The sequence below is a fragment of the Doryrhamphus excisus genome, linkage group LG11 (genome assembly GCF_037039965.1).
Source record: "Doryrhamphus excisus strain RoL-2023G ecotype Guam linkage group LG11, RoL_Dexc_Guam_v1.1, whole genome shotgun sequence".
Classification (NCBI taxonomy): Eukaryota; Metazoa; Chordata; class Actinopteri; order Syngnathiformes; family Syngnathidae; genus Doryrhamphus; species Doryrhamphus excisus.
The window spans coordinates 14399585-14425739 of record NC_136367.1 but is presented as its reverse complement, the minus strand read 5'-3'; the positions used below and the strand labels follow the sequence as shown (position 1 = coordinate 14425739).

General features: G+C 38.6%; 1 protein-coding gene across 5 annotated transcripts in view; it reads right to left on the bottom strand.

Annotated features, from left to right (window-relative positions):
* astn1 (astrotactin 1) overlaps positions 1-26155 on the bottom strand; it is a 275092-nt gene that overhangs the window by 136242 nt on the left and 112695 nt on the right. For all 5 annotated transcript variants that reach the window (XM_058065280.2, XM_058065281.2, XM_058065284.2 and 2 more), the window contains 3 exons: positions 25890-26027; positions 12104-12254; positions 6594-6760 (listed from right to left, as the gene is read on the bottom strand). In XM_058065280.2, the coding sequence (XP_057921263.2) occupies positions 6594-6760; positions 12104-12254; positions 25890-26027 (456 nt within the window). The remainder of the gene's footprint in view (positions 1-6593; positions 6761-12103; positions 12255-25889; positions 26028-26155) is intronic.

Below are 26155 nucleotides of genomic sequence, written 5' to 3'. Positions count from 1 at the left end.
GCCCTCTCTCATAATATTGCAAAATAATACAAATAAGCTTTAATAGTTCAACTCTATGAGACTAATGTGACATTTTTCGTCATAATATCACAATTTATTCTCGTAAAATTAAGATTTTTTTCTCATTACAACTTTTCAATTTATTTTGGAAATATATTTTTTGGAATTTCTGATGTTTTTTTGTCCCCCCAATTATTTCAACTTACTTGTTATTTTCCTTCTCGAAATTCTGACTTTATTCCTATATTTTTTTTACATTTTATTCTGATAACATTTTGCACAAGGTACTTTTACAAAAATTCATATTTTATTATTTGTTTTATTTTGATTTAAATCCATGCATGGAGTAACCTTCTTTGAATTTAATTTTCAAAATTCAGTGAACCTAATGTGGGTTGCTCAAGGACAGATAAAGAGGCGGATGTGGCCCACGTTCCGTACTTTGCTACAGTCTGCAACATGTGGTTCTCCTTCATCTTCACATGTATTCTGAGTGGAGTTATGTGTTTTACACGCTTGCAAATGCAACTCTCATGCATGTGAATTACACCAATTTATCTTTTGTGGAGGCTTTATTCCAAATTGCGGTGGGAGTGATAAAATGTAGATGTAGATATTAAAGGGTTGATGTGCGTTCACACCTGGCTGTGAATATGTGACAAAGTTGTGTGGGTAGTGTCAGTTTGAAGCCTGATGATATCATCGCACTCATTTGCTTCCATTTTTTGGGTATAGGAGAACAAACCTCTCAAAGGCTACATTCACCGTGCAGGGTAGGATGACCGATTCTGATGTTTTTGTTAAAATTCAACTCACACTACCAATAAAATGCAACTTGTTAATAAGAATGCGATGTCACACACATTTCTGTGTTTTTACACAAGTAAAGATTACGTATAAGATTACATATAAGATCTACATACAAACCAAGTCGTATGTGAGAATTGTACTGCTCACACTGAAACAAAATCAGTTCACAACACAACACATCGGAAGTGACCTGCAGGGTGAACATAGCCAAAGGCTTTTTTTTTGCCTGTTTTTTTTTTTTGTTGACTGTGGCTGCAACATAACCCCCAACTTATACTCCTGAGTGACTCATAAATTAAAAAAATAGTTTGTTACATAAACACTGGACACCTTTTCCGTTCATGTTTATTTTTTGTGTAGCTGAATAAGCATTGTGTTAGCATATCTTACACCTATTCAGCCTATTCTCTATTCTTTTATTGTTAGAACTTGCCTTCCAAGAGGACGTAATGTCTGTTTTGGTCAAGTAGGTTGGAAAATAAATTACCCACAAAATTATATATATATATATATGTATATAAACATATAAGTATTTAGTTTTCTGTATGTCATTGCTTCTTAAAAGGTGCAAACAAAACATTATTTTCATGAATTTAGCCATTTGTATGCTGAAAATGCTTAACTTAGGTAATTAATATGTGTAATTTGATTATGTATTTTTTTATGATTTTCCACTTAGGCGACTCCGTAATCAGGAAAACACCAAAACAAACAAACAAAATCATATTCAACCACTTAGCAGTGATCATTTATTAATGATTTTTTTTTTTTTTTGTAAAACGTGATCGAGTGACAGTACGATGTTTGAACTGCAAAAAAAAGTTGGCCAAATATAAGATAAAAATACTACTTTTTTTGAAAAAAAACAAAAAAAAAAAAAAACAAAAACTAGTGAAAGTAAATTTTACTTAAGAAATCCTGAATTGAGATTTGTATGTCTATAAATAATCAGGACGGAAATCCTAGATTTAAGTTTTTTATATTAAAAATAAACAGGAGCATTAAGCTGGAAATTCTTATTTTTAGAATAAAATTCTTTTTTTTTTTTTTTTTACCTTATTAGAACCAATAAAAAATTTGGAGCTGGGTTTGACTTTTTGGAGGCCATCAACATTCAATTTCAACAAATGGCCGCCCCAACCTAATAACTCATATTAGTGTATCTATGCAAAGCCGTGTGCTGAAAGTATTTGACAGACCTTGAAATAAGCATAAAATACTTAGCTGATAAGAAGTGAAATATTATTAAAATAAGTGAAAATGGAATGACATTAGTGCAAAATGAAGAAGCTTTATCCTGAAGCTCGCTCACCTTGAAATAAGCCAAAATTAAAGTAGGTCAAAAATGTTTTCTCTGCAAAATATGTCATTTTGTCATTTGTCTGTATTGGTAATCAAAAATTGTTTACAGTATGTTATTACTGTTCTGTTTAATAATCTAAATGTTCTTAAATGAAGCATCCTGTTGATGTGTAATATTTAAACAAGATCTGATTTGTTGGGAAAAACAACTAATTTTCAGAACCATTCACACTCATATTCATACCTATGGACAATTTGGAGCGGCCAATGAAATTAACATGTTTTTGGAATGGGGGTAGAAACCCCAACTTTTTTTTCCTATTGAAAAAATAGCGATTATTTTGTTTTTTTCCTGTGCACTATTGCCCTCTACGTGAGTTGGTTATTAAAGCCTGCATTTCTGACAGTTCTGCTTCTGTCTCTGCATCCCGGGGTCAATCCTACATCGAAGGTTCGAGGAAGGTGTTAGAAAGAAAGAGATATGTATCAGATTTGTCAGGGCTTCATACAGAGAGCAGCTTCTTCATGAAAGACAAATGTGGCATTCTACTGCAAATCTCCAATGTGGAAACACTGAGGCATGGGCACGGGTCAGCTGGGGCGTAAGACGGAGAAACGTGACAACGGTTGTAAGGACCCATGAGTGAAAGTAAAGTAGTAGACCCCTAGTCCATGAAAAAAAAAAAGATAATATAATTAGGGTTGGACGATATGGACCTTAGCATATATCCTGATATTTTCAGAATGTAGGTTTATCATGATATGATGATATAAGACAATCCAAAATTTAAATTCAGCAGTTTGTTTAAAAAGCTTCAAACTTGAAGTCAAAGCATATGTATTTATTGGTAACAATCTGGCTATCTTTTCTAATGGATGTCAGCCTATGCACATATTGCTACTAAATCTTCAACCAACTGTAATGCCCGAGTTTGTTAAAGAAGATGTAGTCACCCATGCCATTGCATCTGCATATGGAAGATATCTTGCATGGGGGCGCTGGAGCCTATCCCAGCTGTTTTTGGGCGAGAGGCGGGGTACACCCTGGACTGGTGGCCAGCCAATCACAGGGCACATATGTATAGACAAACAACCATTCACACTCACATTCATACCTATGGACAATTTGGAGTCACCAATTAACCTAGCATGTTTTTGGAATGAGGGAGGAAACCGGAATACCGCAAAACCCACACATGCACGGGGAGAACATGCAAACTCCACACTAGATGGCTGATGGTGGAATTGAACTTGGGTCTCCTAGCTGTGAGGCCTCCGCGTTAACCACTCAACCACTGTGCAGACCGCCATTACTTCATGTTATAGATAAGTTGTTTCATACTTTATAGTTTCAAACTATACTTATTCATCATTTCATTGACTAAAAATGAAATATCCTTAAAAATAAACATTGCACTAACATTGCTGACACCCAGTGAGCTGTGTAGAATACTACATATCATCACAAGCTCTTTGAATGCATCTTCCTATGCCTTATACTGTATTTGTATTTTACTACATTTAGCAATGTTTAGCAAAAATACATCACATTTTCTTAAATAGTGAAGACACATAATTTGAAGGACAAAGTGGCAAGGGATTACTGTCATGTGATGTAATAATGATCTGACATAAGGCACAGGCTTTTCCGGTTGCTAGATGCCAAAAAAAAAATATGAAAGCCATCATAAAAAGCTGAAAGAGCAATATTGGCATAATGAAGATGGCATCCAGGAGCATGTGAAAGGATCATCTCCTATAAAGCAGCATAGTGGTCTCGTTATTGAGATAAAAAGGTTGCTACTGTTTTGAGTGTCGGGCCAGAATCAAGGTTGGATCCTAGTAAGCTGTATGCTGATTCAGGAGGAAGCAAAAGAATTGTTGGAAACCTTGAAACACAAAAAGGGGGAGGGAGTTAAAGTGAAGTGTTTATGGGCGGTATGGAAGGAGGCAATTTGCATAACCTTAAAGGTTGAAGGTGGAACTGCTGGTGGAGATGATAAAGCAGCAACACTGAGACTATAAGATAAAATGGGGAAAGAATTGTTCACTCTTGTTATTACTATCTCATTTCATTCCTGTATTTATTGTTCATTTACAAATTTAATGTTTTTTGTAGTTGGAGCATGGAAAACCTGTTTAGGATCTTCTAAATACGTTTTTTAAGGTATTTAGAAGAAGCTGCTGGTGGGAATGATAAAGCAGCATGTTGAGATGATAAAAGAGATAGGGGTAAGGAATTGGTCACACTAGTTTTATTAGTGTGTCATTTAATTGTATATGTTTATATTACTGTATTTTATATATCTTTGTTGTGTACACAGTGAGTGATAGGTGTTACTGTAACTTCCTGTGTCAGTCGCAGCTTTTTCCACAAACTTTGAACCCTGGGGCTTACAAAAAACTACTACTAATTGTATAAATATGCAATTTGGAAAGCGTTATTACCATAACGACACAAAAAAGTAAGAAATGGCGGAATTCTCTGTGTTTGCCAACTGTCACTATTGTTGCAAATAACTGAATGAGCAACAATTAATCAGTTCATACTATAAACAAATGTAAAACATGGACAGATTTTGAGTTCAATAAACACCATAAATATACTGTCAATATTGCAAAGTCCGTTATTAATAATGAGAATCCAGGTGCTATGCCACTTATGGATAAGTCCATCAGAAAAAATGTGTAATATCCACCAATTTTACAAGTAACCTAATGCAAACCTTACCTACATACGGTAATGTAGGTAGCGCCACAGGCCGAATGTTGACACGTTCTGCAGATGTGTAGTGAAATCTGGTAGTCACACTCTTCCATCATGGAAACCACATGACAAAAAAGCAACCTTTGTCAGTATAGGGCTGGATTACTGGACTACTAGGCTGGACTACTACCAGATGAAGAGGGGGAAGATGCCGACAGAAACATGGAGAGTGACACCCAAAGAGAGAGAGAGTTTGGCGATGTGTGTGAGATTATGAAGCTGTTCATTTCTGACACGGGAGACTTTAGGGATCTTAGTTCCCAAGACAAGAGCAACAAATTATTTTTCTGGTCCTGGCACTTATTTCTATTCCACGCATCACGCACGGTTTAAATACCGCAGCTGCAATGTTGAGCTGCACTTTCCATCCATTCTCTCCATTTTCTATGCCTCTTATACTCACTAGGGTCGGGGTATGCTGGAGCCTATCCCAGGTGACTTAGGGTGAGAGGCGGGGTACACTCTGGACTGGTGGCCAGCCAATCACAGGGCACATATAGACAAACAACCATTCACACTCACATTCATACCTATGGACAATTTGGAGTGGCCAATTAACCTAGCATGTTTTTGGAATGTGGGAGGAAACCGGAGTACCCGGACAAAAACCCACACGTGCACGGGGAGAACATGCAAACTCCACACAGAGATGCCCAAGCAGAGAATCGAACCCAGGTCTTCCCATCTCCTGACTGCATTGCCTACATGCTAACCACTCACACACAGTGCGGCCCTCTCTCATAATATTGCAAAATAATACAAATAAGCTTTAATAGTTCAACTCTATGAGACTAATGTGACATTTTTCTTCATAATATCACAATTTATTCTCGTAAAATAATTTTTTTTTCCTCGTTACAACTTTTGAATTTATTTTGGAAATATATTTTTGGGATTTCTGAATTGTCCCCCCAATTATTTCAACTTACTTGTTATTTTCCTTCTCAAAATTCTGACTTTCGTATCATTTTTTAAAATTTTATTCTGATAACATTTTGCACAAGGTACTTTTACAAAAAAATCACATTTTATTATTTGTTTTATTTTGATTGAAATCCATGCATGGAGTAACCGTGTTTGAATTTGATTTTCGTGGGTTTTCTCCGGGTACTCCGGTTTCCTCCCACATTCCAAAAACATGCTAGGTTAATTGGCCACTCCAAATTGTGACAGCTCAAAAAAAAGACAGCTGGGATAGGCTCCAGCACCCCGCGACCCTCGTGAGGAAAAGCAGTAGAAAATGAATGAATGAATAATAATAATACATTTTATTTATATAGCGCTTTTCAGAGTACTCAAAGACGCTTTACAGTGAAGAAAAAATAAATAAAAATAGAGTTGAGTAAAACAAAGTAAACGATGCATTAAAATACAATATCCAAACATTAATTCAGAGCTAAAAATAAGGCTAAAAGCGGACGGAGCACAGCAGTCAGGTATAAAAAGTTATACATTAAAAACAGATTTAAAGATGTGGGTTTTGAGTTGTTTTTTGAAGGTGGGAAGGTCAGGGCAAGCACAGAGTGAATGGGGCAAAGAGTTCCAGAGGGTGGGGGCAGCAATGGAGAAGGCTCTGTCTCCCCAGGTTTTATTTAATTGAAATTTAGCCTTCCAAAGCCTCGTAAAAAGGAACTCCTTTGTAACTCCAGGACAATGCAACAATTAATGTCCAATAGTGTATCATAGCTAAAGCGATAAAATAATACATACATACCCACAGAACATCTGGATGTTATAAAGGGTGGGGTCATCCTCCAAAGGAGCCAACTGCTGGAGACACAGCTGCTCACAACCTCCATTGAAGCCGTCGGAGCAGTCGATGCCGATGTGGTGATCATAACATCCACTGCCATCCTTCATGGGACTCAATCCTGGGGGGCACTGTAACATGAGAATTGTTTTTTGAAACCATTAAAACAGAAAACATAAACATGGAACTCATTAGTGTAATGTTGTGTTTTTTTTTTTTTTTTGTTCTCTAAACAGACGCATGAGACTAAATGTGAAAAGATGTCAAATGATCAGCAATCCCAGGTGGTTCGGATGAACAGACTTGATAACATCTGTGCCAGTTATCTCTTTTCCCATTAGTGTGGCCTGTGTAAACGCTGTCTAAGCTAAGCTGTTTCCTCAAACATACACACATCTTTCATTTACTGCATACATATTTCAAGCATTAACAAAAGGGAGGATGACAATAAACCGCCATAGACTGGTAACCAGTCAAGGTGTACCACACCTTTTTGGCTGCGGTAAGACTCCAACTCACCCATAACCCTAATGAGGAGCCGAGAATGACTGCAGTAAAGACGAGATCCAGGATCAGTTGATAATAATAATAATAATAATAAATTTTATTTATATAGCACTTTTCTAGAAACTCAAAGACACTTTAAGACACACAGAAGAAAAGTCCAAGTTATGGTCATATCCCCTCATACTTCGGTACGGGACAAAAAATTAAAAAAAAAACCTTAAACGATATTAGGAAAGCAGGAAGTGAACAAATGTAACAGTTACTGATTACCAGATGAAAGTACCAGATGGAGGGGTAGGATTTAATGGACTTGATAATTCTTGGTACTTCGGTACGAGGTGCATTATTACAAAAAAAACAAAAAACAACTGTATTATGGAAAGCAGGAAGTGAACAAATGTAACAGTGATTGTAAAACTACCAGATGGAGGGGTAGGATTTAATAAGCTTTGCTTCTTCCTACTCCTTTTGGACATGTGGAACTGGGAAATGATTTTGGGATGCACTCAATTGTAATCTGATGCATGTTCAAATGAAAAAAAAATATCATTACAAACATTAAAAGCAGCAAAAATGTTTGAGAATTTTGGATGATGAGCCATCGAGGATGATGACTCTGGACGTGATGAATGCATGGATAAGAGTTTCAGCAGCGGATAATGACGAAATGTACTCGTTTCATACTCACACTTGTAAAATTAGTATCCGTAACGGATACTTGTTTATAATGAGTATTGGGCTCATCCCTAGCTACAATCTTTTCTGGGTCACACTTCACACCACTTCTTTTCTCTTCTGCCTGATAATACCACATTTGTTCACAAGCACCATGTTTGTTCTCACCAACTGAACGAATCCACTACGGCTTCTTTTCAAGTCGAAAGTACAGAGATCACATAAATCAAATGACCTGGGGGAGAAAACATCCGTAGTGACAATTTGATGTGCTCCAACTCTTCCTTAGGGCCAGGGTCTTGGTTTATCTCCACCAGGTATTGACTCCACTCAACATTACTTCGTTTCTCATAATGTGATAGCAGTCAAGATAGCTTTTTACAACCTAAGGGGAATTGCATTCCAAAGTAGTAGGAACTGCTTTTGCAGTAGTAGCCTGCATGATATTGTTTAGAGATTATTGCAAACTCAAATGACGAATCGGAAAGTTAAGTTAAGAAAACCTTCCATGGTGTATTTTTGTTGATCAATAATGAGGGTAATTACCAGTTAGGGAAATGTAACATTCTAATACAGCTGTATGGACTAATTACCATAAACGTAGTATTTGCCCAGGTGTCCTGATTACTTTGCCCGTTTACTAGCTTCTCTCAACACTTTCCCATGGGTGTGGTGCATTTTTTGTTGTGCTATGTGAGTGTGAGTGTCAAAACAGCAAAAGATTTCAAATGGAGGTTTTTCATGAATTTTTGTACAAAGTACTCCCAAAAGGGTGTTTTTTTTGTTTGTTTTGAGGGACATCTATGAGTGTGGTGCATTTTTAGTTGTGCTATGTGAGTGTGAGTGTCTGTCAAAACAGCAAAAGATTTCAAATGGAGGTTTTTCATTAATTTTTGTACAAAGTACTCCCAAAAGGGTGTTTTTTTTGTTGAGGGATTATTAATATTTATTAAAATTGGGAGTCAGCAGTGTTTACTATGTCAAAATGATTTTTTTGTCTTCTATTTTGATAAATCATTTATATTAAAATTATTGCTTACAAAAAATATTTTACTTAATGTTTTACTTGAGTTGCACAAGAATAAAACCAACCTGTTCCAGTAAAAAGACCGCCAAAATTTTGTCACTTTCACTTTCTATTACTCATTGCATTTAATCTGGCAATTAATTGTAATCATGACATGTAATTCCAGTGAATTCCACATGAAGTGCATAGAATAAAAACGAGACAAAATCAGTCAAATGGTTCATCAAATTCAATGCTTTATCTTACACATAATTGATAATTATTTTAATTAATTCTGTCACTAAAGAATCATACAAATCCATTTGCACATATGATTGTGGCGCCCCCTTTTCTTTTCGGCCGTTGAGAGGGTAGGCATGGTCCTCACGTTTGGAGACATGCTTGCTCAACAAAGGTGCTGAACAATACACTTTCATGCGACTGATTTATTTCTCAGACCAGGGTATATGGCAAACCAATGATATGGATATGGTAAGTATGATGGCAGAATATGCTGTATATTAAAATTTTTAAAATTCCTTTCCTCCTTTCGTGCTTCCTTGCACAAGCACCCACGATGTTCAAAAGTGCATTTTTGCGCATTAGTCAAGACTTTAGGACACCCACGGGAAAAAAGACAAATTTACCTTACCTGCCTCTTTTCATCTACATCTGGAACTAATAACTGTGTACATTCAGTGTTTTTTTTTTGTCTACATTAATAAAAACTACAGGGCAAATGCGCGCTGAGGGTTTCATTCAATTTGTGCATGCAATCTGTGTGTAATTAGAGGCTGTCAGACCAAAGCAGCAGCTGCTGCACCTGGGGATGGCTTTCAGGCAGATTGTGTAAATGAAGACAACTCAGCTGGGATGACGTCACCAAGCTTCAAAATGATATGAAAAAGAAAAAAATACCAACACTGTTTACTATTGTACCATTATCATTTACCCACATGCTATGGATTTAGTCATCAGTATGTTGTTGGTAGTACCAACTGACAAGACTATGAGAAATGTACTGGGAGGAACTAGAGTGGTTTTTTCTAATGGTATAAGTCAGCCAGTCACACTTTACCTTGCTTGAAGTCGCTAGAGTCGGGAACCTTTGGATCATGTGAGGGCATTCATCTGTACCCGGTGGTCTCAACATTTAATTGTTATGATGCGGTTGTCAACGTTGTGTTGCAACCCCAGATGCAGGTAAAAAATTTCTTTTTAATAATAATTTTGCTTGGCAGTGACAGGAAACTGGCAACAGTGCAGACTAAACAAATGATAGACAATGAACCACCAAAGGGAGAAGCACGCACCTGAACTAAATAGGAGACAGAAAATTAGAGGCAGGTGTGTGAAACAAGTAACTGTGTGAGCAAACGGAAAGGAACAACAAAGGAAGTGGCTACAAAATAAGGGCATGGAAACAGGAACTAAGGCATGGAGCTGTACCAGAGGCATACTTCACAGTTGGAATGGTCTTCTCAGGTTTACACAGTTTCACACATTTTGGACCAAAACATGTTTGTGTCACAGAACTCGGTCCCTTTCTTTTGAATGGTATGGTGGTTGGACATCCCCACGTTTATGCTTGCAGATAACTGGCATCGGGAAATTGCACCAGATGAACCAGACTTCTCTTGATAGAAAAAAAATACATTTTAATTTTTTTTTTCAGATAAAACACAAAAGTTTGTGTGAAATGATTGGCTTATAGTCATTGAGATTGTGATTGAATGCTATTGACATGAGCACTAATCCTGCCTCTGCACAGCAAAATTTAAGAAGGCGAGGAATCCCAGAAAGTAGGTCTTGACAAGGCACACCTGTTCTTTTAAACCATTCCAACTGGCTTACCTCATAAAGATGATTGAGAGAATGCCAAGAATGTGCAAAGCTGCCATCAGGGAAAAAAGTGTCGACTTTGAAGATTCTAAAATATAAAACATATTCTGCTTCGTTGAACCCCTTTTTTTTTTTTTTTAGCTCAAGGTTCCATATGTTTTTAGTGTAGTGCTATATTCATCCCCTTCAATTTTCATTTAGCATTTTTTGGGCTTTCTGGAACAGATTAATTGGATTGTTGACCATGAAAGCTCATTTTAAATCCATTTACCAACTGTATTTTTAATAGGGTGTCAGATATTGCAATGAAAGTGTTCATCCTATATTTATTGCATGGCTATTGTATATGTAACATCACACAACTTTGACATCATTCATTTTCTACCACTTTTTCCTCACGAGGGTCGTGGGGGGTGCTGGAGCCTATCCCAGCTGTCTTCGGGCGAGAGGCGGGGTACACCCTGGACTGGTGGCCAGCCAATCACAGGGCACATATAGACAAACAACCATTCACACTCACATTCATACCTATGGACAATTTGGAGTGGCCAATTAACCTAGCATGTTTTTGGAATGTGGGAGGAAACCGGAGAAAACCCACACATGCACAGGAACATGCAAACACCAGACAGACATGGCAGAGGGTGGAATTGAACCCCGGTCTCCTAGCTGCGAGGTCTGTGCATTAACCACTCCTCCGCCGTGCAGCCCAAATCCATACGTGTTTTTTTTTAAAATAATGTTATGCTTGTGCATGTCATTGTGCACAAGCTGGCTTGCGAATCGTAATGCAATCTCAGTGTCAAGTTTCATGGCTGTTGCCCAGGGAAGGAACCAATCAGCAAGAGTTTTATTGTCCGACCAATAAGCGGACAGGATGCTAAGTAAGGAAAAAAATATACTTGCTGCGTCTGATTTATTAAAAAATAAATAAAAACACCTGTACATAAAGAAAAAAAACAACAACATGGGACCTTGTTGGTGCCAGAGTATACATACCAGGTAAGTTTACATTAATTTACACAGACATTTAGATCCAATACAAGTAAAAGTACTCGGATCGACTCCGCTTTTTCTTGAACTACTTTGATACCCCAAAATTCCCTCCAAAGCACCTAATCGGTTCTAGACTGTAAATTTCTTCAGGTGTCAGGCAGTGATGTTTAGCCAAGAAGATACCATCATAACCCTACTAGTTGGCATCAGTTACGTACACACTCAACTTCTATTTGTTGGAAACTGCTACATTACGATTCAGACTTTTAAAATGTTGTATTAAACTGATATTTTGCGGCTTCAGACTCATTTTCTTTAGTGAGCAAGGGGGTAAAAGGTTGCCAACCCCCAGTCTAATGAGATCTCTCTCCACACAAGATGACTTGAGAGGAAAGACAGCATCCTTAAGAGTGTGTACTTGATCAAGTACACAACAAAAATGACTTACCACACATCCTGTGGAGTCCAGCTTTCTGTCAGAGATGCAGCGGAAATTACGGCTACAACCTCCGTTGTCTTTGCTACAGTCTCTGACAGGTCCAAAGGAATCCAGAAGCACCTCCAAAGAGTCAAAGGATGAACTGATCATCAATTCTTCTCTGTGAACAACAACAAAAATCACATGAAATATTTGATAACTATTATAACAAGCAAGGAGGACTGAGCTTCTGCTGTCTCCTGTCTCTACTTGTTTGTTTGTAGCTTCCATGTTTTTATTCCTGGTCTTCTGTACTTTTTTTCTGTACTACTTTTTTGTACTTTTAGTCCATTTCACCCTATGTTATGGGGAGGTTTTAGGCCATTTTTATCCTGTGTCTTCCCACATTCAGCAACACACTGGACTCTCTCTACCTTGGTTAAGACGTGCAATGGTAATATGTGAGCCTCTGTATTGTTAGAATGGCTTTGCACAAGGTTAGGAGCATTGATTGTTAGGCTCTACAAGTTTGTCTCTCAACCTAACCCAGCGGTTACCCAAAGTGTAGGTCATGGCTGTTTTTTTTTTTTTTTAAATAGCCCCACAGTGAATTCTAAAAATATAATTTAACAAGGAAAAAAAAACTTCAGCAAAAATGACAAAAATTTGTAAGAATTTTATAAGAATGACGTCAAAATATTAGGAAAACAAAAAACTAATCAATTAATGTATTATTATGATAATTTAATAGCATTGATAGCTTCCTTTCAATGGCATGAAGTTGAAAGTTTTTTTTCTAAAGTTGTAATATTATGAAAAGCAAAGTAACAAAGTTGTAATTACTTCAAAAAATTTGCTGCAGAAAAATGTATAATGTTGCAAAATATGATGGCCATGAAGTCATAATTACCAGAAGAACATTTACAAGAAGGAAGCTGAAACAGTTGGAACAAAAAAAACAGGAAAAAAAAAATACAAGACTAAAGTCAAAATACTAACAGAAAAAAGTCATATTCATGTTCCCGTTCATGTGGGTGGGCATTCATGTCTCACTTAAGCAATGTTTAAGCGTCCACGAGACTAAGTTCCCCTCCTTTATTGCCTGGTCAATTACTCAAGTGGAGTGCAATTCAATTCCCCGTGTGAAGTAATCCGTTTGATACTTCATCCAACTGTTTCTTAGGTTCATTTAGACGTAATTTGATCAGATTCAAATGAATCACCACACCAGGATACAATTATAACTGCATGCGTGGTAGACACTAATGTTAGACCAGTCTGAACATAAACATGAATGCAACTCATCTTGATTTTTGCAGTATTAATGTACCCAAGTAATGTTCATTCATTCATTCATTTTCTACCGCTTTTTCCTCACGTGGGTGCTGGAGCCTATCCCAGCTTTCTTCGGGCAAGAGGCGGGGTACACCCTGGACTGGTCGCCAGCCCCCTAGTAATGTATCCCAGTAAAATAAAGTTGCTACACACCAAAGTTCACACAAACATGAAGACACACTAACCGCTGCTGCAGACTTTGATGTTTTTCACATTTTGTTGATCTTAAATTAGGCTAGCATGGATGCATTAGCCACTTGACACTACCCAAACATCTCTGAACGTTGCGCTTTTGACTGACATCTCAACTCAACAGGAAACTCTTGATTGATCTTGAAACCATGGCAGAGTAAAAACAAAACAAATCATCTTGTTCCTTGAATACTAATTATAATAAAGTAATGTGAGGCTATTCGTTTGAGCAAGCTAATGTTAGCTGTCATAATTTTCACAAGGCAAATAACAATCTGCAAATTGGACATGGTTGTGCACGCTAATTTGTTTACAGAGCATGTTCCGGCATGCACTAAAAAGTCAGTTCTCACTGCTAATTACATGATCCCACCTCTTCTGCTTAAACTAATCCTGTTCACACATTGTGCAAGGGCATGCAGTCATGCTCCATCTCTGGGTGATGCAAAATGCTGTGGGCCAATAAACACAGATGAGACCAAACTGCATATGCAAGTATGATCTCCCAAAGCCTAAAATGTAAATCACCTTAGAAATCAACCTTGTGCAGAATACTGTTGTGATCAGCTATCCATGTTATGACGATGTGTGTGTATGTATATAAATATATATCACACAAGCACGCGGAGAACATGTAAACAGAAATAGAATCCAGACTGTGAGGCAAGCATTCTAACCACTACACTACTCCATTCTGAGACAAAAAACTCAAAATCTTGAAAAAAATAAAGAAAACATGAGAAGGTAATTTAGTGTCAAAATTGTATGTGAATACTGAAGAGCTGAGGCTGAATGGTGCTAAAGAGTGCTGGGAGTACGCCTGGTACTGATTAGTAATCAGTGTACCATTTACTTCAGCTGGCGTTTTCAGCTAATTGCTGAGTCACTGCATTGTCGTTTCATGTCTAATGCTGTATGCATCCTGCTACATCCCAGTAAGCGTTTGAATTTGAATGTTTATTTGCTTTCATGGGCCCTGTTCATGTTTCCCGATCTTCCATGGTGACTTTACGTTAGCTTTAGGTTTGTAGTCGAAGAATCCTTTAAAGTGGTCAGGCTCAGGTGCTAGAGTAGTCATCTCCAAACCTGAGGGTTGCAAGTTGCAAGTTCGATCCACTGTCTACTGGGACCACTAGGCAAGATACTGAACCCCCACCCAGTTGCTCCTGAGACTGCGTCATCAGTAGGCACATTTGCTAACAATATCAAAGCACTTTGAATGCTTTAGAGGTGGAAAAGTGCTATACATGTGAAAGACCACTGTTACTTTGTAATTTATAATATAATAATAACAATAAATATTTTTGTAATATGTCCATCAGGCGGCATGGTGGTCGAGTGGTTAGCGCGCAGACCTCACAGCTAAGAGACCAGTGTTCAATCCCACCCTCGGCCATCTCTGTGTGGAGTTTGCATGTTCTCCCCGTGCATGCGTGGGTTTTCTCCGGGTACTCCGGTTTCCTCCCACATTCCAAAAACATGCTAGGTTAATTGGCTACTCCAAATTGTCCATAGGTATGAATGTGAGTGTGAATGGTTGTTTGTCTATATGTGCCCTGTGATTGGCTGGCGACCAGTCCAGGGTGTACCCCGCCTCTCGCCCGAAGACAGCTGGGATAGGCTCCAGCAACCCCCCAACCCTTGTGAGGAAAAGCGGTAGAAAATGAATGAACAAATGAATGTCCTGCATCATGGAGTTCAATAACTTGAAGGTTTTGGAGTTGGAATGGTATGAATTGTTTGAAAAATGTGGAAGCAGTAAGAATTATTAATATCAAAGAGAATTTCCTGTAGGAAAATGCGGATGCTTCCCATGTATTTAATTAACAAAAAAATGAAGAAGACACAGCACCAACTCCACCCTAGTCCAGCTCCATGGTACCCAAAAAGCTAAAATCCACACAGAAAAGAGAAGACACCCAAATACAAAAAATAATACCCATATTAATACAAATAATAAAAGTATAATAGCATAATAATACATTACATTACATGATATAATCTGCTATCTAATCTTGACAAGCGTAAAATCACCCTAGTGAGGGCAGGAAAACAGCAAAACTTGGTGCAACTCAGACACTAAGTTGAGAACAGATCTGGGTAAGCAACTGAAGCTCCTCAAAGACATCATGGCAACATCATCCTTGCGATCAGATATTGTGTTTTTGTCTGCCTCTTCAAGGCAAACCATATTCATCGGACTACCACGTCCATGGAAGGACCGCATGGAGGAGGCGAACGAGCTGAAACGGTCCAAGTACCAAGAGCTTGTGGAGCAATGCCTGGAAAGAGGATGGAGCACAATGCAGGGCCATTGAAGTGGTGTGTAGAGGCTTTGCAGGACATTCGTTGTGCAGAGTTTATTCTCTGCTGGGGCATCAGCGTGCCAACAAAAAAAAGGAGAGCCAACAAAACACCATGGAGGCTGCAGAGCCTGCCTCCAGATGGCTTTGGATCAGGAGGAACGCTCAGTGGGCAGCACTGCTGGAGCATAAGCTGAGTTCTGATCAACCCTGGCACCTGAAGGAGGGTGTCTGATGTTGAAATACCCAAAATGCCCCATCACTGATCAGAAACATCACTGATGATGTGCTCCAGTGCATCCATAGATGTATGTTTAACAATGCAATTTGGCACAGCCAGTGGCGACAAGGAACAGGCTCCAGGATCAATCTGGCGACTACTGGAGAGACAGTTGCCAGCTTGGAAATACTGCAACTGGGGCAGGAAGGGGAAGCATTTCTACTTGTATCTTCCATAAGACGCTACAGATCGTCCTGCTGAAATATTCCCTCAGAGGACCACGATGGGAGGAAGATCAATTCCCAATCCGATGGATGTAGTGACGACATCGGCAAACTGCTTAACAATGATGTCAACAGAAAGATGCAAGTGCAAGAACGTCTGCAAGAACAAACAATGCCTGAAGATACAACAGACCTGCATGAAACACCTGGAAAAAGAGAGTGTGACACAGTGTGCTGGATCAACCTTTAATGAGATGGAGGAGCTTTGCCAGGAGACAAACCACAAAGCGGAACCTCCACGTGCCAAGCTCTCCAGTTCCTAGAAGCACAGTTCATCAGTCTCGCCTCAAGTGGCCTCCTGCTAACCAGGACAAAGTATGCCACCGATTTTACTGGGGATGCTAACAAACAACTCCGATGACAACAACAAAACAATGACAACATTCATCATTGTCACCTTTGGGGCAAAATGGTTTGGTCTTGAAGAGGGCAAATCCATCTCACCTAACGACACTAAGATGGCTTACACAGCCTCATAGTCTCTGCAGAACGGCTCTGTTTGAGAAGACCAACAAATTCCAGCTGCCTTGATGAGGATTTCAGGGTCTCACGAACTCGAGAAGTGTGGCAGTATCAAGACTCCAAGAGCTGGCAAGGTCAGGGTCAAGGTGAAATGTATTTATGTAGCACATTTCTAACAGTTAACCGCCCAAAGTGCTGTACAACAGCCAATAAAACACAAAACACACGTGCGTAATAAGAAGTCGTACAGCTAAAAGTAAAAGTAAACAGTGCACAGAATAATAGCACTAATAAAAACAAAATCATAAATAAATAATACAAACAATAAAAGCACACACTGCCCAGGTTAACTTGTGTTAAAAGCCAGACCATAAAAGTGAGATTTCAATGAAGATTTAAAATGCTCCAGTGATTGTGCAGATGTAATGTTCAGGAGGTAGGTCATTCCAGAGTCTTGGACCTGCGACAGAGAAGGTCCTATCTCCCTGAGATTTAAGTTTAGACCGAGGCATTGTGAAAAGGAATTGCTGGACCTCATAGTTCTGGTAGGAACATAAACAGTCAATAAGTCAGATAAATATGAGAGAGCCAACTTTGAATTGCTTCCTGTAAGTAATAGGTAACCAATGCAAGGAGGCCAGGATTGGGGTTATATGATGCCGTCTCTTGGTACCCGTTCGCAGGCAGGCAGCCGAATTTTGCACCAACTGGAGACAATGTATGGAAGACTGGTCCAGACCACAATATAATGAATTACAATAGTCTAAGGGGCATGAAATAAATAAATGAACAACATGCTCAAAGACATCAACAGGAAGGTAAGGTTTTACCTTTGCCAACTGTCTCAGGTGGAAAAAGCAAGATTGGACCACAGCACTTGTTTACATAATTTAAAAGAGCCATCTAAAAACACGCTAAGGTTTTCAACATACGGTTGGCGGTATGAAGCCAATGGGCCAAGTACAGAGTCGACACCATCAAAAAGAGCTGGATTGTCAAAAGACAAGAATTTCTGTTTTCCCTTGTTCAGCTTAAGGAAACTCAGAGAAAACCACCTCTTGATATCATCAAGACAATTTAAAAGGGCAGAATGGGAGTCTGTAGTGGGGAGTCTGAGAGATCATCTGCAAAACAATGAAATGTAATATTATATTTGGAGATGATAGACCCCAAGGGCAACATATACAAAGCATACAAGTCTGGGCCTAAAATGGAGCCTAGAGGCACACCAGAACTAAAACTAGTCACTTTGAATTGAAGTGGCCCATATTGACAGAAAAAGACCTTCTAGATAAATAGCAACAAAACCAATGGAGAACAGTTCCTTTAAGACCTATGTATAGGTTCAAACGTGAAAGGAGGATATTATGTGGTCTACTGTATCAAAGGCTACTGATAAGTCTAACAATAAAAGGGCAGCAGAGCTGCCAGAATCTGTAATTAAAAGAAGATCATTAAAAACCCTTAAAAGTGCAGTCTCTGTGCTATACTGCAATTTAAAACCTGATTGAATTTTTCAGAAATGCCATTAGTGTTATGGTATGGCTGCAACTGGGAGTGAACAACTTTCTTCTACACCGTTGAAAGAAATGGGAGCTTAGAGATTGGCCTGTAATTGGACAGCACATTGGGGTCCAAAACTGTGTGTTTCTTTATGAGCGGCTGTACGATAGCCTGTTTAAAACATGGGGGAACACAGCCTGACGAAAAAGGCATTAATTAAGCCTCAGAATATAAGGCCCAATGGTAGTAAAAACATATTTCAGCAGATTAGCTGGAAGACGATCCAAGGGACAAGATCATGAAGCACCTGTGATAGTTCCTTCAAAGAAACAGGCTCAAACTTCTGAGTACACTGGAGGAACACAGCGGGTCCAATAGCTGCAACCTCGTCAGTAAAAAACACCAAAAACTGATCAGATACTTGGTCAAGTGACCATGCCAACAATGTTACAGGGTTTCACAATGGCATTAAACACAGGGCCTGTGACTATTAAGAGACACGAGGTTAGACATGAACTGAGACTTCGCAGTCTTGACAGCTTGCTGATAATTAGCCAAGCATTCTCTCAACATATGCAAGGACACATGCAACCCATCGTTCTTCCAACGCCTCTCAGCATGTCTGCATTCTCGTCTGAGGCGGCGTGTGTTCACATTCAGCCATGGATCCAATGCAACTTTAGCTCGCTTAATCCTGAAGGACGCAATCAAGTCCAGAATATCAGAACAAGTTGAGTTAAAATGATCAGCCAAGTCCGTAATACTCTTAGAAGAAGTGTTAAGCAGTCCAGTGTCATTGAAGGTCACAGAAAACCGTGATGCTGTTCGGGCGTTGAAGGTCCTCCTGCTGCCTCGGGGGGGCTTCTCCAAAGAACAGCACAGCGAAATAGTGAACAGCACAGGGAAGCGATCAGAAATGAGCACATCCGGCATCTCTGATACACACGTCCAGCCCATGAGATAGCACTAGGTCCAAAATGGGGTCTTTTTCATGGGTTGGGGCAGTAACCCATTGTACCAAATTAAAAGACTGAATAATATTTAAAACATCCTTGACAAAGGGTTTAGAATCACAACAAAGATGAATATTAAAATCACCAACAATTAAGAGGTGATCACATTTAAGAATAATCTCTGACACAAAGTCAGCTAATTCATGGATACTATTATTAAAAACTGTAAAATTTGCTGACAACAAAAACGATGTTTGAAAATCGTGGCTAATCCTCCACCTCTACCTGATGATCGAGGACAGTTTAAAAAGCAACAGTCTGGAGGGAAAAGCTCAGAGAGCGGAACAAAACACCTCGCTGGCTGTGGAACATACACGGACCAGGGAGCGGAGAAAAGAATGTTCCACGGCACGTCCACGAGACCCAAGCCGCAGGTTGCCGGGAGCAGCCGATTGGATGCCGCAGGAAGAACAGGCAGGATCCATCAAAGGGAGCACTCCACATTTGCTCGCGTTGAGCGAAGGTAAGCTCTTGCTCGCACGAGCACGCCGGCTCTCCTTCCGGGTTTACGCCTGCGTTTCTTCCAAGGTGTAGCACTAGTACTAGCACTAGCACCCGTAAAGTGGAAGGTGGAAGGTGTTTCAACCGCCAATCATAAGATATTTTTATGTTTAAAAGAGTCTGGCAATCATACACAAGTGTGCCTGAACCGTGGAAGGTTACAAGAGGCAAAGCACACAGTAACCAAAGCAACGTCCGCAGATGCGTCACCATGCACACCGCTGGCGCCATCTTTGCTGCCAGGCATCAAGGTTTTAATAGACAGGAAGTGGAAATCCCTGGAAGGTCTTGAGGTTGCAGAACCCCGGCCGAGGCACAGGACTTTACTGGACTCAGTAACAACAGAGCGGGCAGGGCTGGGAGCAGTTCTGCAGCCTTGATGTGAGAAGGCAAGGACAAACACCAGAAGGAGGTGTGGGTAGGAATGGAGGAACAACGGACCAGCAGAATGGTAGGCCTGCAGCAGCAGAGAGCTTGGATGACATGGGAGGAGGTGCTGAACAGGAAAGTGCCCTGGGCTGAGATCCGGCAAGTAGAGCTCCATCGCATCAGGTTCACCATATAAGCAGTGTATGATGTCTTACCCATCTATGAGGCAAGAACAACTCTCCAGTATGTGGGCTATGCTATGGGAGAGGTTCATCTGAGCTGGCCGTAAGCACGGGGGGGGGGGGGGGGGGGGTCTCTATCGCTGGTGGCACACCCAGATGTTGAAGACAGTGGCTGAAACCATCTCCAAGGTGGTAGAAAATTAGAACAGTGCTAAGCAACATCATGACAAGAGGAACATCACCTTTGTGAGGGTAGGAGAACAGCCACAGCTCAAAATAGTAGCTGACCTACTAAGTGCAGGATCAGACTGGGAATTAAGAACAGACCTGGGCAAGCAACTCAAGTTCCCAGAATACATCATGGTAACTCATTGAAGTAACAGTTCCATGTGAGGACCACATTGAGGAGCCGAATGAGCAGAAACGGTAAAAGTCCCACGAGCTTGTGGAGCAATGCCAGGGAAGAGGATGAAGGCCATTGAAATGGGGTAGCTTTGCAGGACATTCGTTGTGCAGAGTTTATTCTCTTCTGGGCATCAGGGGACCTGCAAAAAAGAAAGCCATGGACTCCAGATGGCTTTGGATCAGTGGGGCAGTGCTGCTGGGGTACAAGCTGGAGTCTGGCTGGGTCACCTTAAGAAGGGTGTCTGATGTTGAAAGACCCAAAACACCCAATGATCTCAGGAACATAACTGATGATGTGCCCCAGAGATGTATCCCTAACAATGTAAATGCAGTTTCTATCACACTCTATACATTTTTTTATATTAATTTTTTGTTATAATTATTTTGTATTATTTGTCTATATGAATGTCTATAAGTGTCTATATTTAAGAAGTTTTTGTACACCACAATTCTTTTATTTGCTGGCATTCCTGCAATAGATGCATAAGAGTTCCCTCAGCTGAGTGGTACTTTATGTATAATTTGTTATCTACCGACAGAACAGAGACGTTATAAAATGCATTCTATTTAAATTTTTACATTGTCACAGCCTATTTTTAAAACATCTGAAGAGTTGCTTGGCATTTTTCCAAATATTCCATTTCATTTTCTAAAATATTTAAATCAGTCATACATTTATTACTACATTTATTATTTGCATTCCTAGTTTGAAGTTTATGTATTATTGCACCTTTTTAACTACATTTGTCTTAATTATATCTTGATAAAAAAAGTGTATAATCCATTGACAATTAATACAATTCAACAAATAATTTGCTGCATGTTTTAAAGAAGAAGGAAACATTAGGTTTATATCAAAATGTTTTCAGATGGATTGATTCCAAGTATATTATGACATAATTGTATAATAGTACACATAGCTTCAATTGGACACTTAATTTATTAGGTATGTTTTTCATTTAAAATAAACTCCAAAGTCATTAAAATTTTCCATTCTATTGTGATCCAGTCTTTGTCTTCAGTGGAGTGGAATAATTGGCTTGCTTGTCCACAGCTAAAGAATATACTATGTCATAATCTAGACCAGTGTTTTTCAACCTTTTTTGAGCCACGACAGTTTTTTTTACATTGGAAAAATCTTGTGGCACACCACTAACCAAAAATGTTACAAAATGTCTCGCGGGCCGCGAGTTTGAGACCCCTGGGTTAAAGGAATATTCCATCCCTGTTCAATTCTTTCCGTTTGAGCAAATAAGCCAAATGCAATTGGAATATTTGGGTCCATGTATACTATTGACATAATGGCTATTGATATAATATTTGCAAATGATGATTAATAAATGTTAATTATAAAAAGTGATATTGGATAATTCCTCACGGCACACCTGACGGTTTCTCAAGGTACACTAGTGTGCCGCGGCACAGTGGTTGAAAATCACTGATCTAGACAGTTTTATAGACAGACTAAAAACATCTAGCCTTTTTTCCACACCTTATATAATGTGGAATTATTATAATGTAATGTGATTCCTTAAAACAACTTTTAGTAATTATAACTGCATCATATTAATATATAATTAGCTGCTGGTGAGTATATGTGCCCTGTGATTGGCTAGCGACTGGTCCAGGGTGTGGCCCGCCTCTCACTGGAAGTCAGCTGGGATAGGCTCCCCCGTGACTCCAGTGAAGATAAACGGCAAATAAAACAGATGGATGATTTTAAAGTCTAATATTACATAAACCACAGTACTAAAAACAACATTAAAAATATAAAAGTTTCTTATGCATTTAAATGCATCCATTCGTTTTCATTGCATTTTCAATGCGGGTGGCCAGAACCAGTGTCAGCTGTACTTAATATGTTGTCCACATTTGACACCAAAACCTGATTGATACTGGATAAAGCAGTAGTCTACCTGGGTCATGGAAAGGTCAATCCCTTTTTAATCAAAGTCAGCTAATTATGCAGCGCCAACCCTTTTTAAAAGAAGATGGTAGGAAAAAAAATAAGATATCGAGTAGGGATGAGCCGGATACTCGTTATAAACACAGGATATCCCTCTTTTCTTCCTCTCTTTAAAATAAATCTCATAATCCATTTCATATAATTAGTGCCACATTCAAATTTCTGCAATATGGCATACCAAAGATAAATGACCAATTAATGCGGTCATAAGCCTTCTCCACATCAACAGTACAAACTGCTGCAGAATGAGAGAGACATTTCGTATGGCGTATAACATGAAATAATGTCCTTGCATTCTCCGATGAATGTCGGCCTTGCATGAAGCCAGTTTGATCAGTATGCATTATTATTCCAATAACACTTGACAAACACATAGCTAGAATTTTATTGGCCATTAAAAAGGGATATAGGGTGATAATTACTGGAAATTAATGGGTCCTTTTTTCATGTATTATTGTGATATGAGAAAATTAGAAAGCTGGACAAAATTGTTAACCAAATGATGATTGCTACATTTGTAATAACTGAGAAGACAATTAATCACTGACTATTTAATACAATTCTGCATTATAACTAAGGGCCAGGAAATAGATTTTTTTTTTAAAATAAATGTACCACTTTTTGAATTTCTTGTCGTGAATTTTTCATGAAAATGTATAGACATTTGACCAATTCTTTAGCATAAATAAATAAAATAAATAACATCAAAGCTTTCCTGTTTGCTTGCCATGTTCATGGAATTGCAATCTTGCTCGATTAGTTTGATAGTCAACTTTATTATCATTATTGTCACTTCATTATTTGCTAACAAGCTTGATCCAGGCATCCTGATTGTATTTTTCAGACCTCTTTTAGTCCTTAATTCAATAATTTATTTTCCTCAGAATGTTGTTTTTTTTTTAATATTCTTGACAAGGGCCCTATCATGCTTTTTCCGCTTTTCTGACCTATAAATGTATTCTTGTGTTAAATGTTGCCAAAGTTTCAGGTAATAGAATTTTTGCATTTGGAAGTGAGCCCTGAAAGATGTTTGGGAAGGCTCTGAATTCTTGCTAACAAGGACCTGGTTGACGTCAATGTGATCTGGATATCTTTATATGGGCATGCCCAGATACTCTGTAGGCCTGCCCTCCCCCAAACTCTGCTTTGCTCTGTTTATGGTGATAGTAACTTAACCACTTTTCAAGTAGCTCCCCAAAGGGTTTATTCATTTATTATCATAAAAATGAAGTTCGGAAGCTGCCCGGAAGTCCTCTGGAGCTCTTCGGAGTGTGACCAATCACAGTGGAGTGGGCTTACCTGGAGGCGGGCCGTGGGTGGAAAATATGAAAACAGATAGTTTTGGCGAGAAGCACGAAATCAGAGAAAAGTAAACTGAATAGGTGCAGATTCTAGAAGTTTGGAAATCTTTCTGTGCGGGTTATCGTATGTAGCTGCTCTTTTGGACTCCAAAACCAATACAAAAGGCAGAAAATGAGCATAATAGGTCCCCTTTAAACTTGCCATTGTCATAAATTCTCATCTTAAACAACTTAAGTGTGTCCCATATTGTGAAAAAGTCAGAGACTGAATCATAATTGTTTTCTATATGATCTGAAATTATTTGTTTCATTTGTAATGACATTTTCTAATAGCACTTTCTAATAGAGAAATATTAATTTTCCAAATGACTTTAACAAGGACATTAATTTGAATTGGACATCACTGTCTATCATGCCTCTGAATATTTTCATTGACCCAGATTATTGTATTTTCAAGTCAATTGGTAGTACATTTTTTTTGTCAAGGATTCTATCATGGATTTTACCGGTTATGCCACGATCCCCACATTTTTTTTAAAATTCCCACTATCCGTCTCACCAGCTCTCTCTCAACCGTGTTTTCACAACCCACAATGCCCCCCAGCAACCCTAAACATGGTATATGCTGCTTGTGGACCGTGGCACACATACATAGTAGTTTATAAACTCCTATACTTAAAACCACACCCACAAATGTTGCTTAGATTAACGTCCGCCACCTCCTGGTGTAAAGTATTAACTACATAAGAGACCATTTTTACTCAAATGGCTTGTTAAATTCAAGCAATGTTGCTTGTAACAGTTTTGTGACTTTGGTGCTTAAAGTGTTGAGGACATCCCCCAAGAAAAGTAGTTCCCTTTTCTTTTACACTTTCCATAAACAAGGATTTAATCCGTGGGTCAGCAAACTCTACAACAATTGTAAGACTTCCTTTCTTTTCTCTCGAAAGTGTTTTCTTCAAATACAATGAATCTGACCAAAGTCGATGTTCTTCACTGCTGCCCATCCATTTAATGATTGGAGGTTAGAAAAGTTTTACTCATACTAATACAAAATCAGTATATGATTCTAAATCTTGAAGATATTGTTTTGTGGGGGATTCTGGCTTTGTATATTTTTCATCAGATCACAGTTTTACCAGTTTAATCGGCACTTCTCAAGTCTCAGACCTCTCCTTGTAGCATCCAGCCTTTCATCATGAAAATGTGGAATTTCAGAAATGTTAATCCGAATGTCCTAAGTGAGCAGTTTTCATGTTGGAATGGCTCAAATCAGTTGACAAATGTGTAACGTGTAATAATTAAGGAAAATGTAAGGCTCTTATGGGAAAAAAAAATATATTGCAGTATATTGGCAAATATAATGCAATGTATTAGGAAATATATTTCCATATATGTGATCTTATGTTTATATTTTCCAAAAAAATATCTTGCGATCAACACCAAAAAAGGACTATATTTTTACATATATAAAATTGCATATAATTTGGGATATATAAACTCATATTATATATTTAGATTTAATATATTTCTATATATTGAAAGCATTCATTTGTATATTCTGCAATATATTGCCATATATTACATGAATATATAATATACTGTATGATATATGTACAAAAATATATTATTCCATGTATTTATAATATATAATGTATTAATTACAAATATAATAGAAAAATAATATAATACAATATATTTAAAGTAATATATTGATAAATATATTTTCTTTTCGTAAGGGGGTCCATTGAAAAATGGAGCATTATATTCAATATCTCACCGCACATCCACAGCATCCTCCATGACGGTCATGTCAGTCTTGCATTTGGCAGAAGGGTTGATGGCCAGCTCTGCTGGGGGGATGACAAAGCTTTTACTCAAAGGCAGCCACATTCCTTCTCCTAACGTGTAGGTGAATCTGCAAAAGACAGAAATTGCAAATAACATTACTGGTTCCATTGACAACATGTCAGTCAAATATCAACCCAACAGCAAGATGATGTAACTGAAGGCATCATTTGTATGGAAGCAAAAACGGGTGACTGC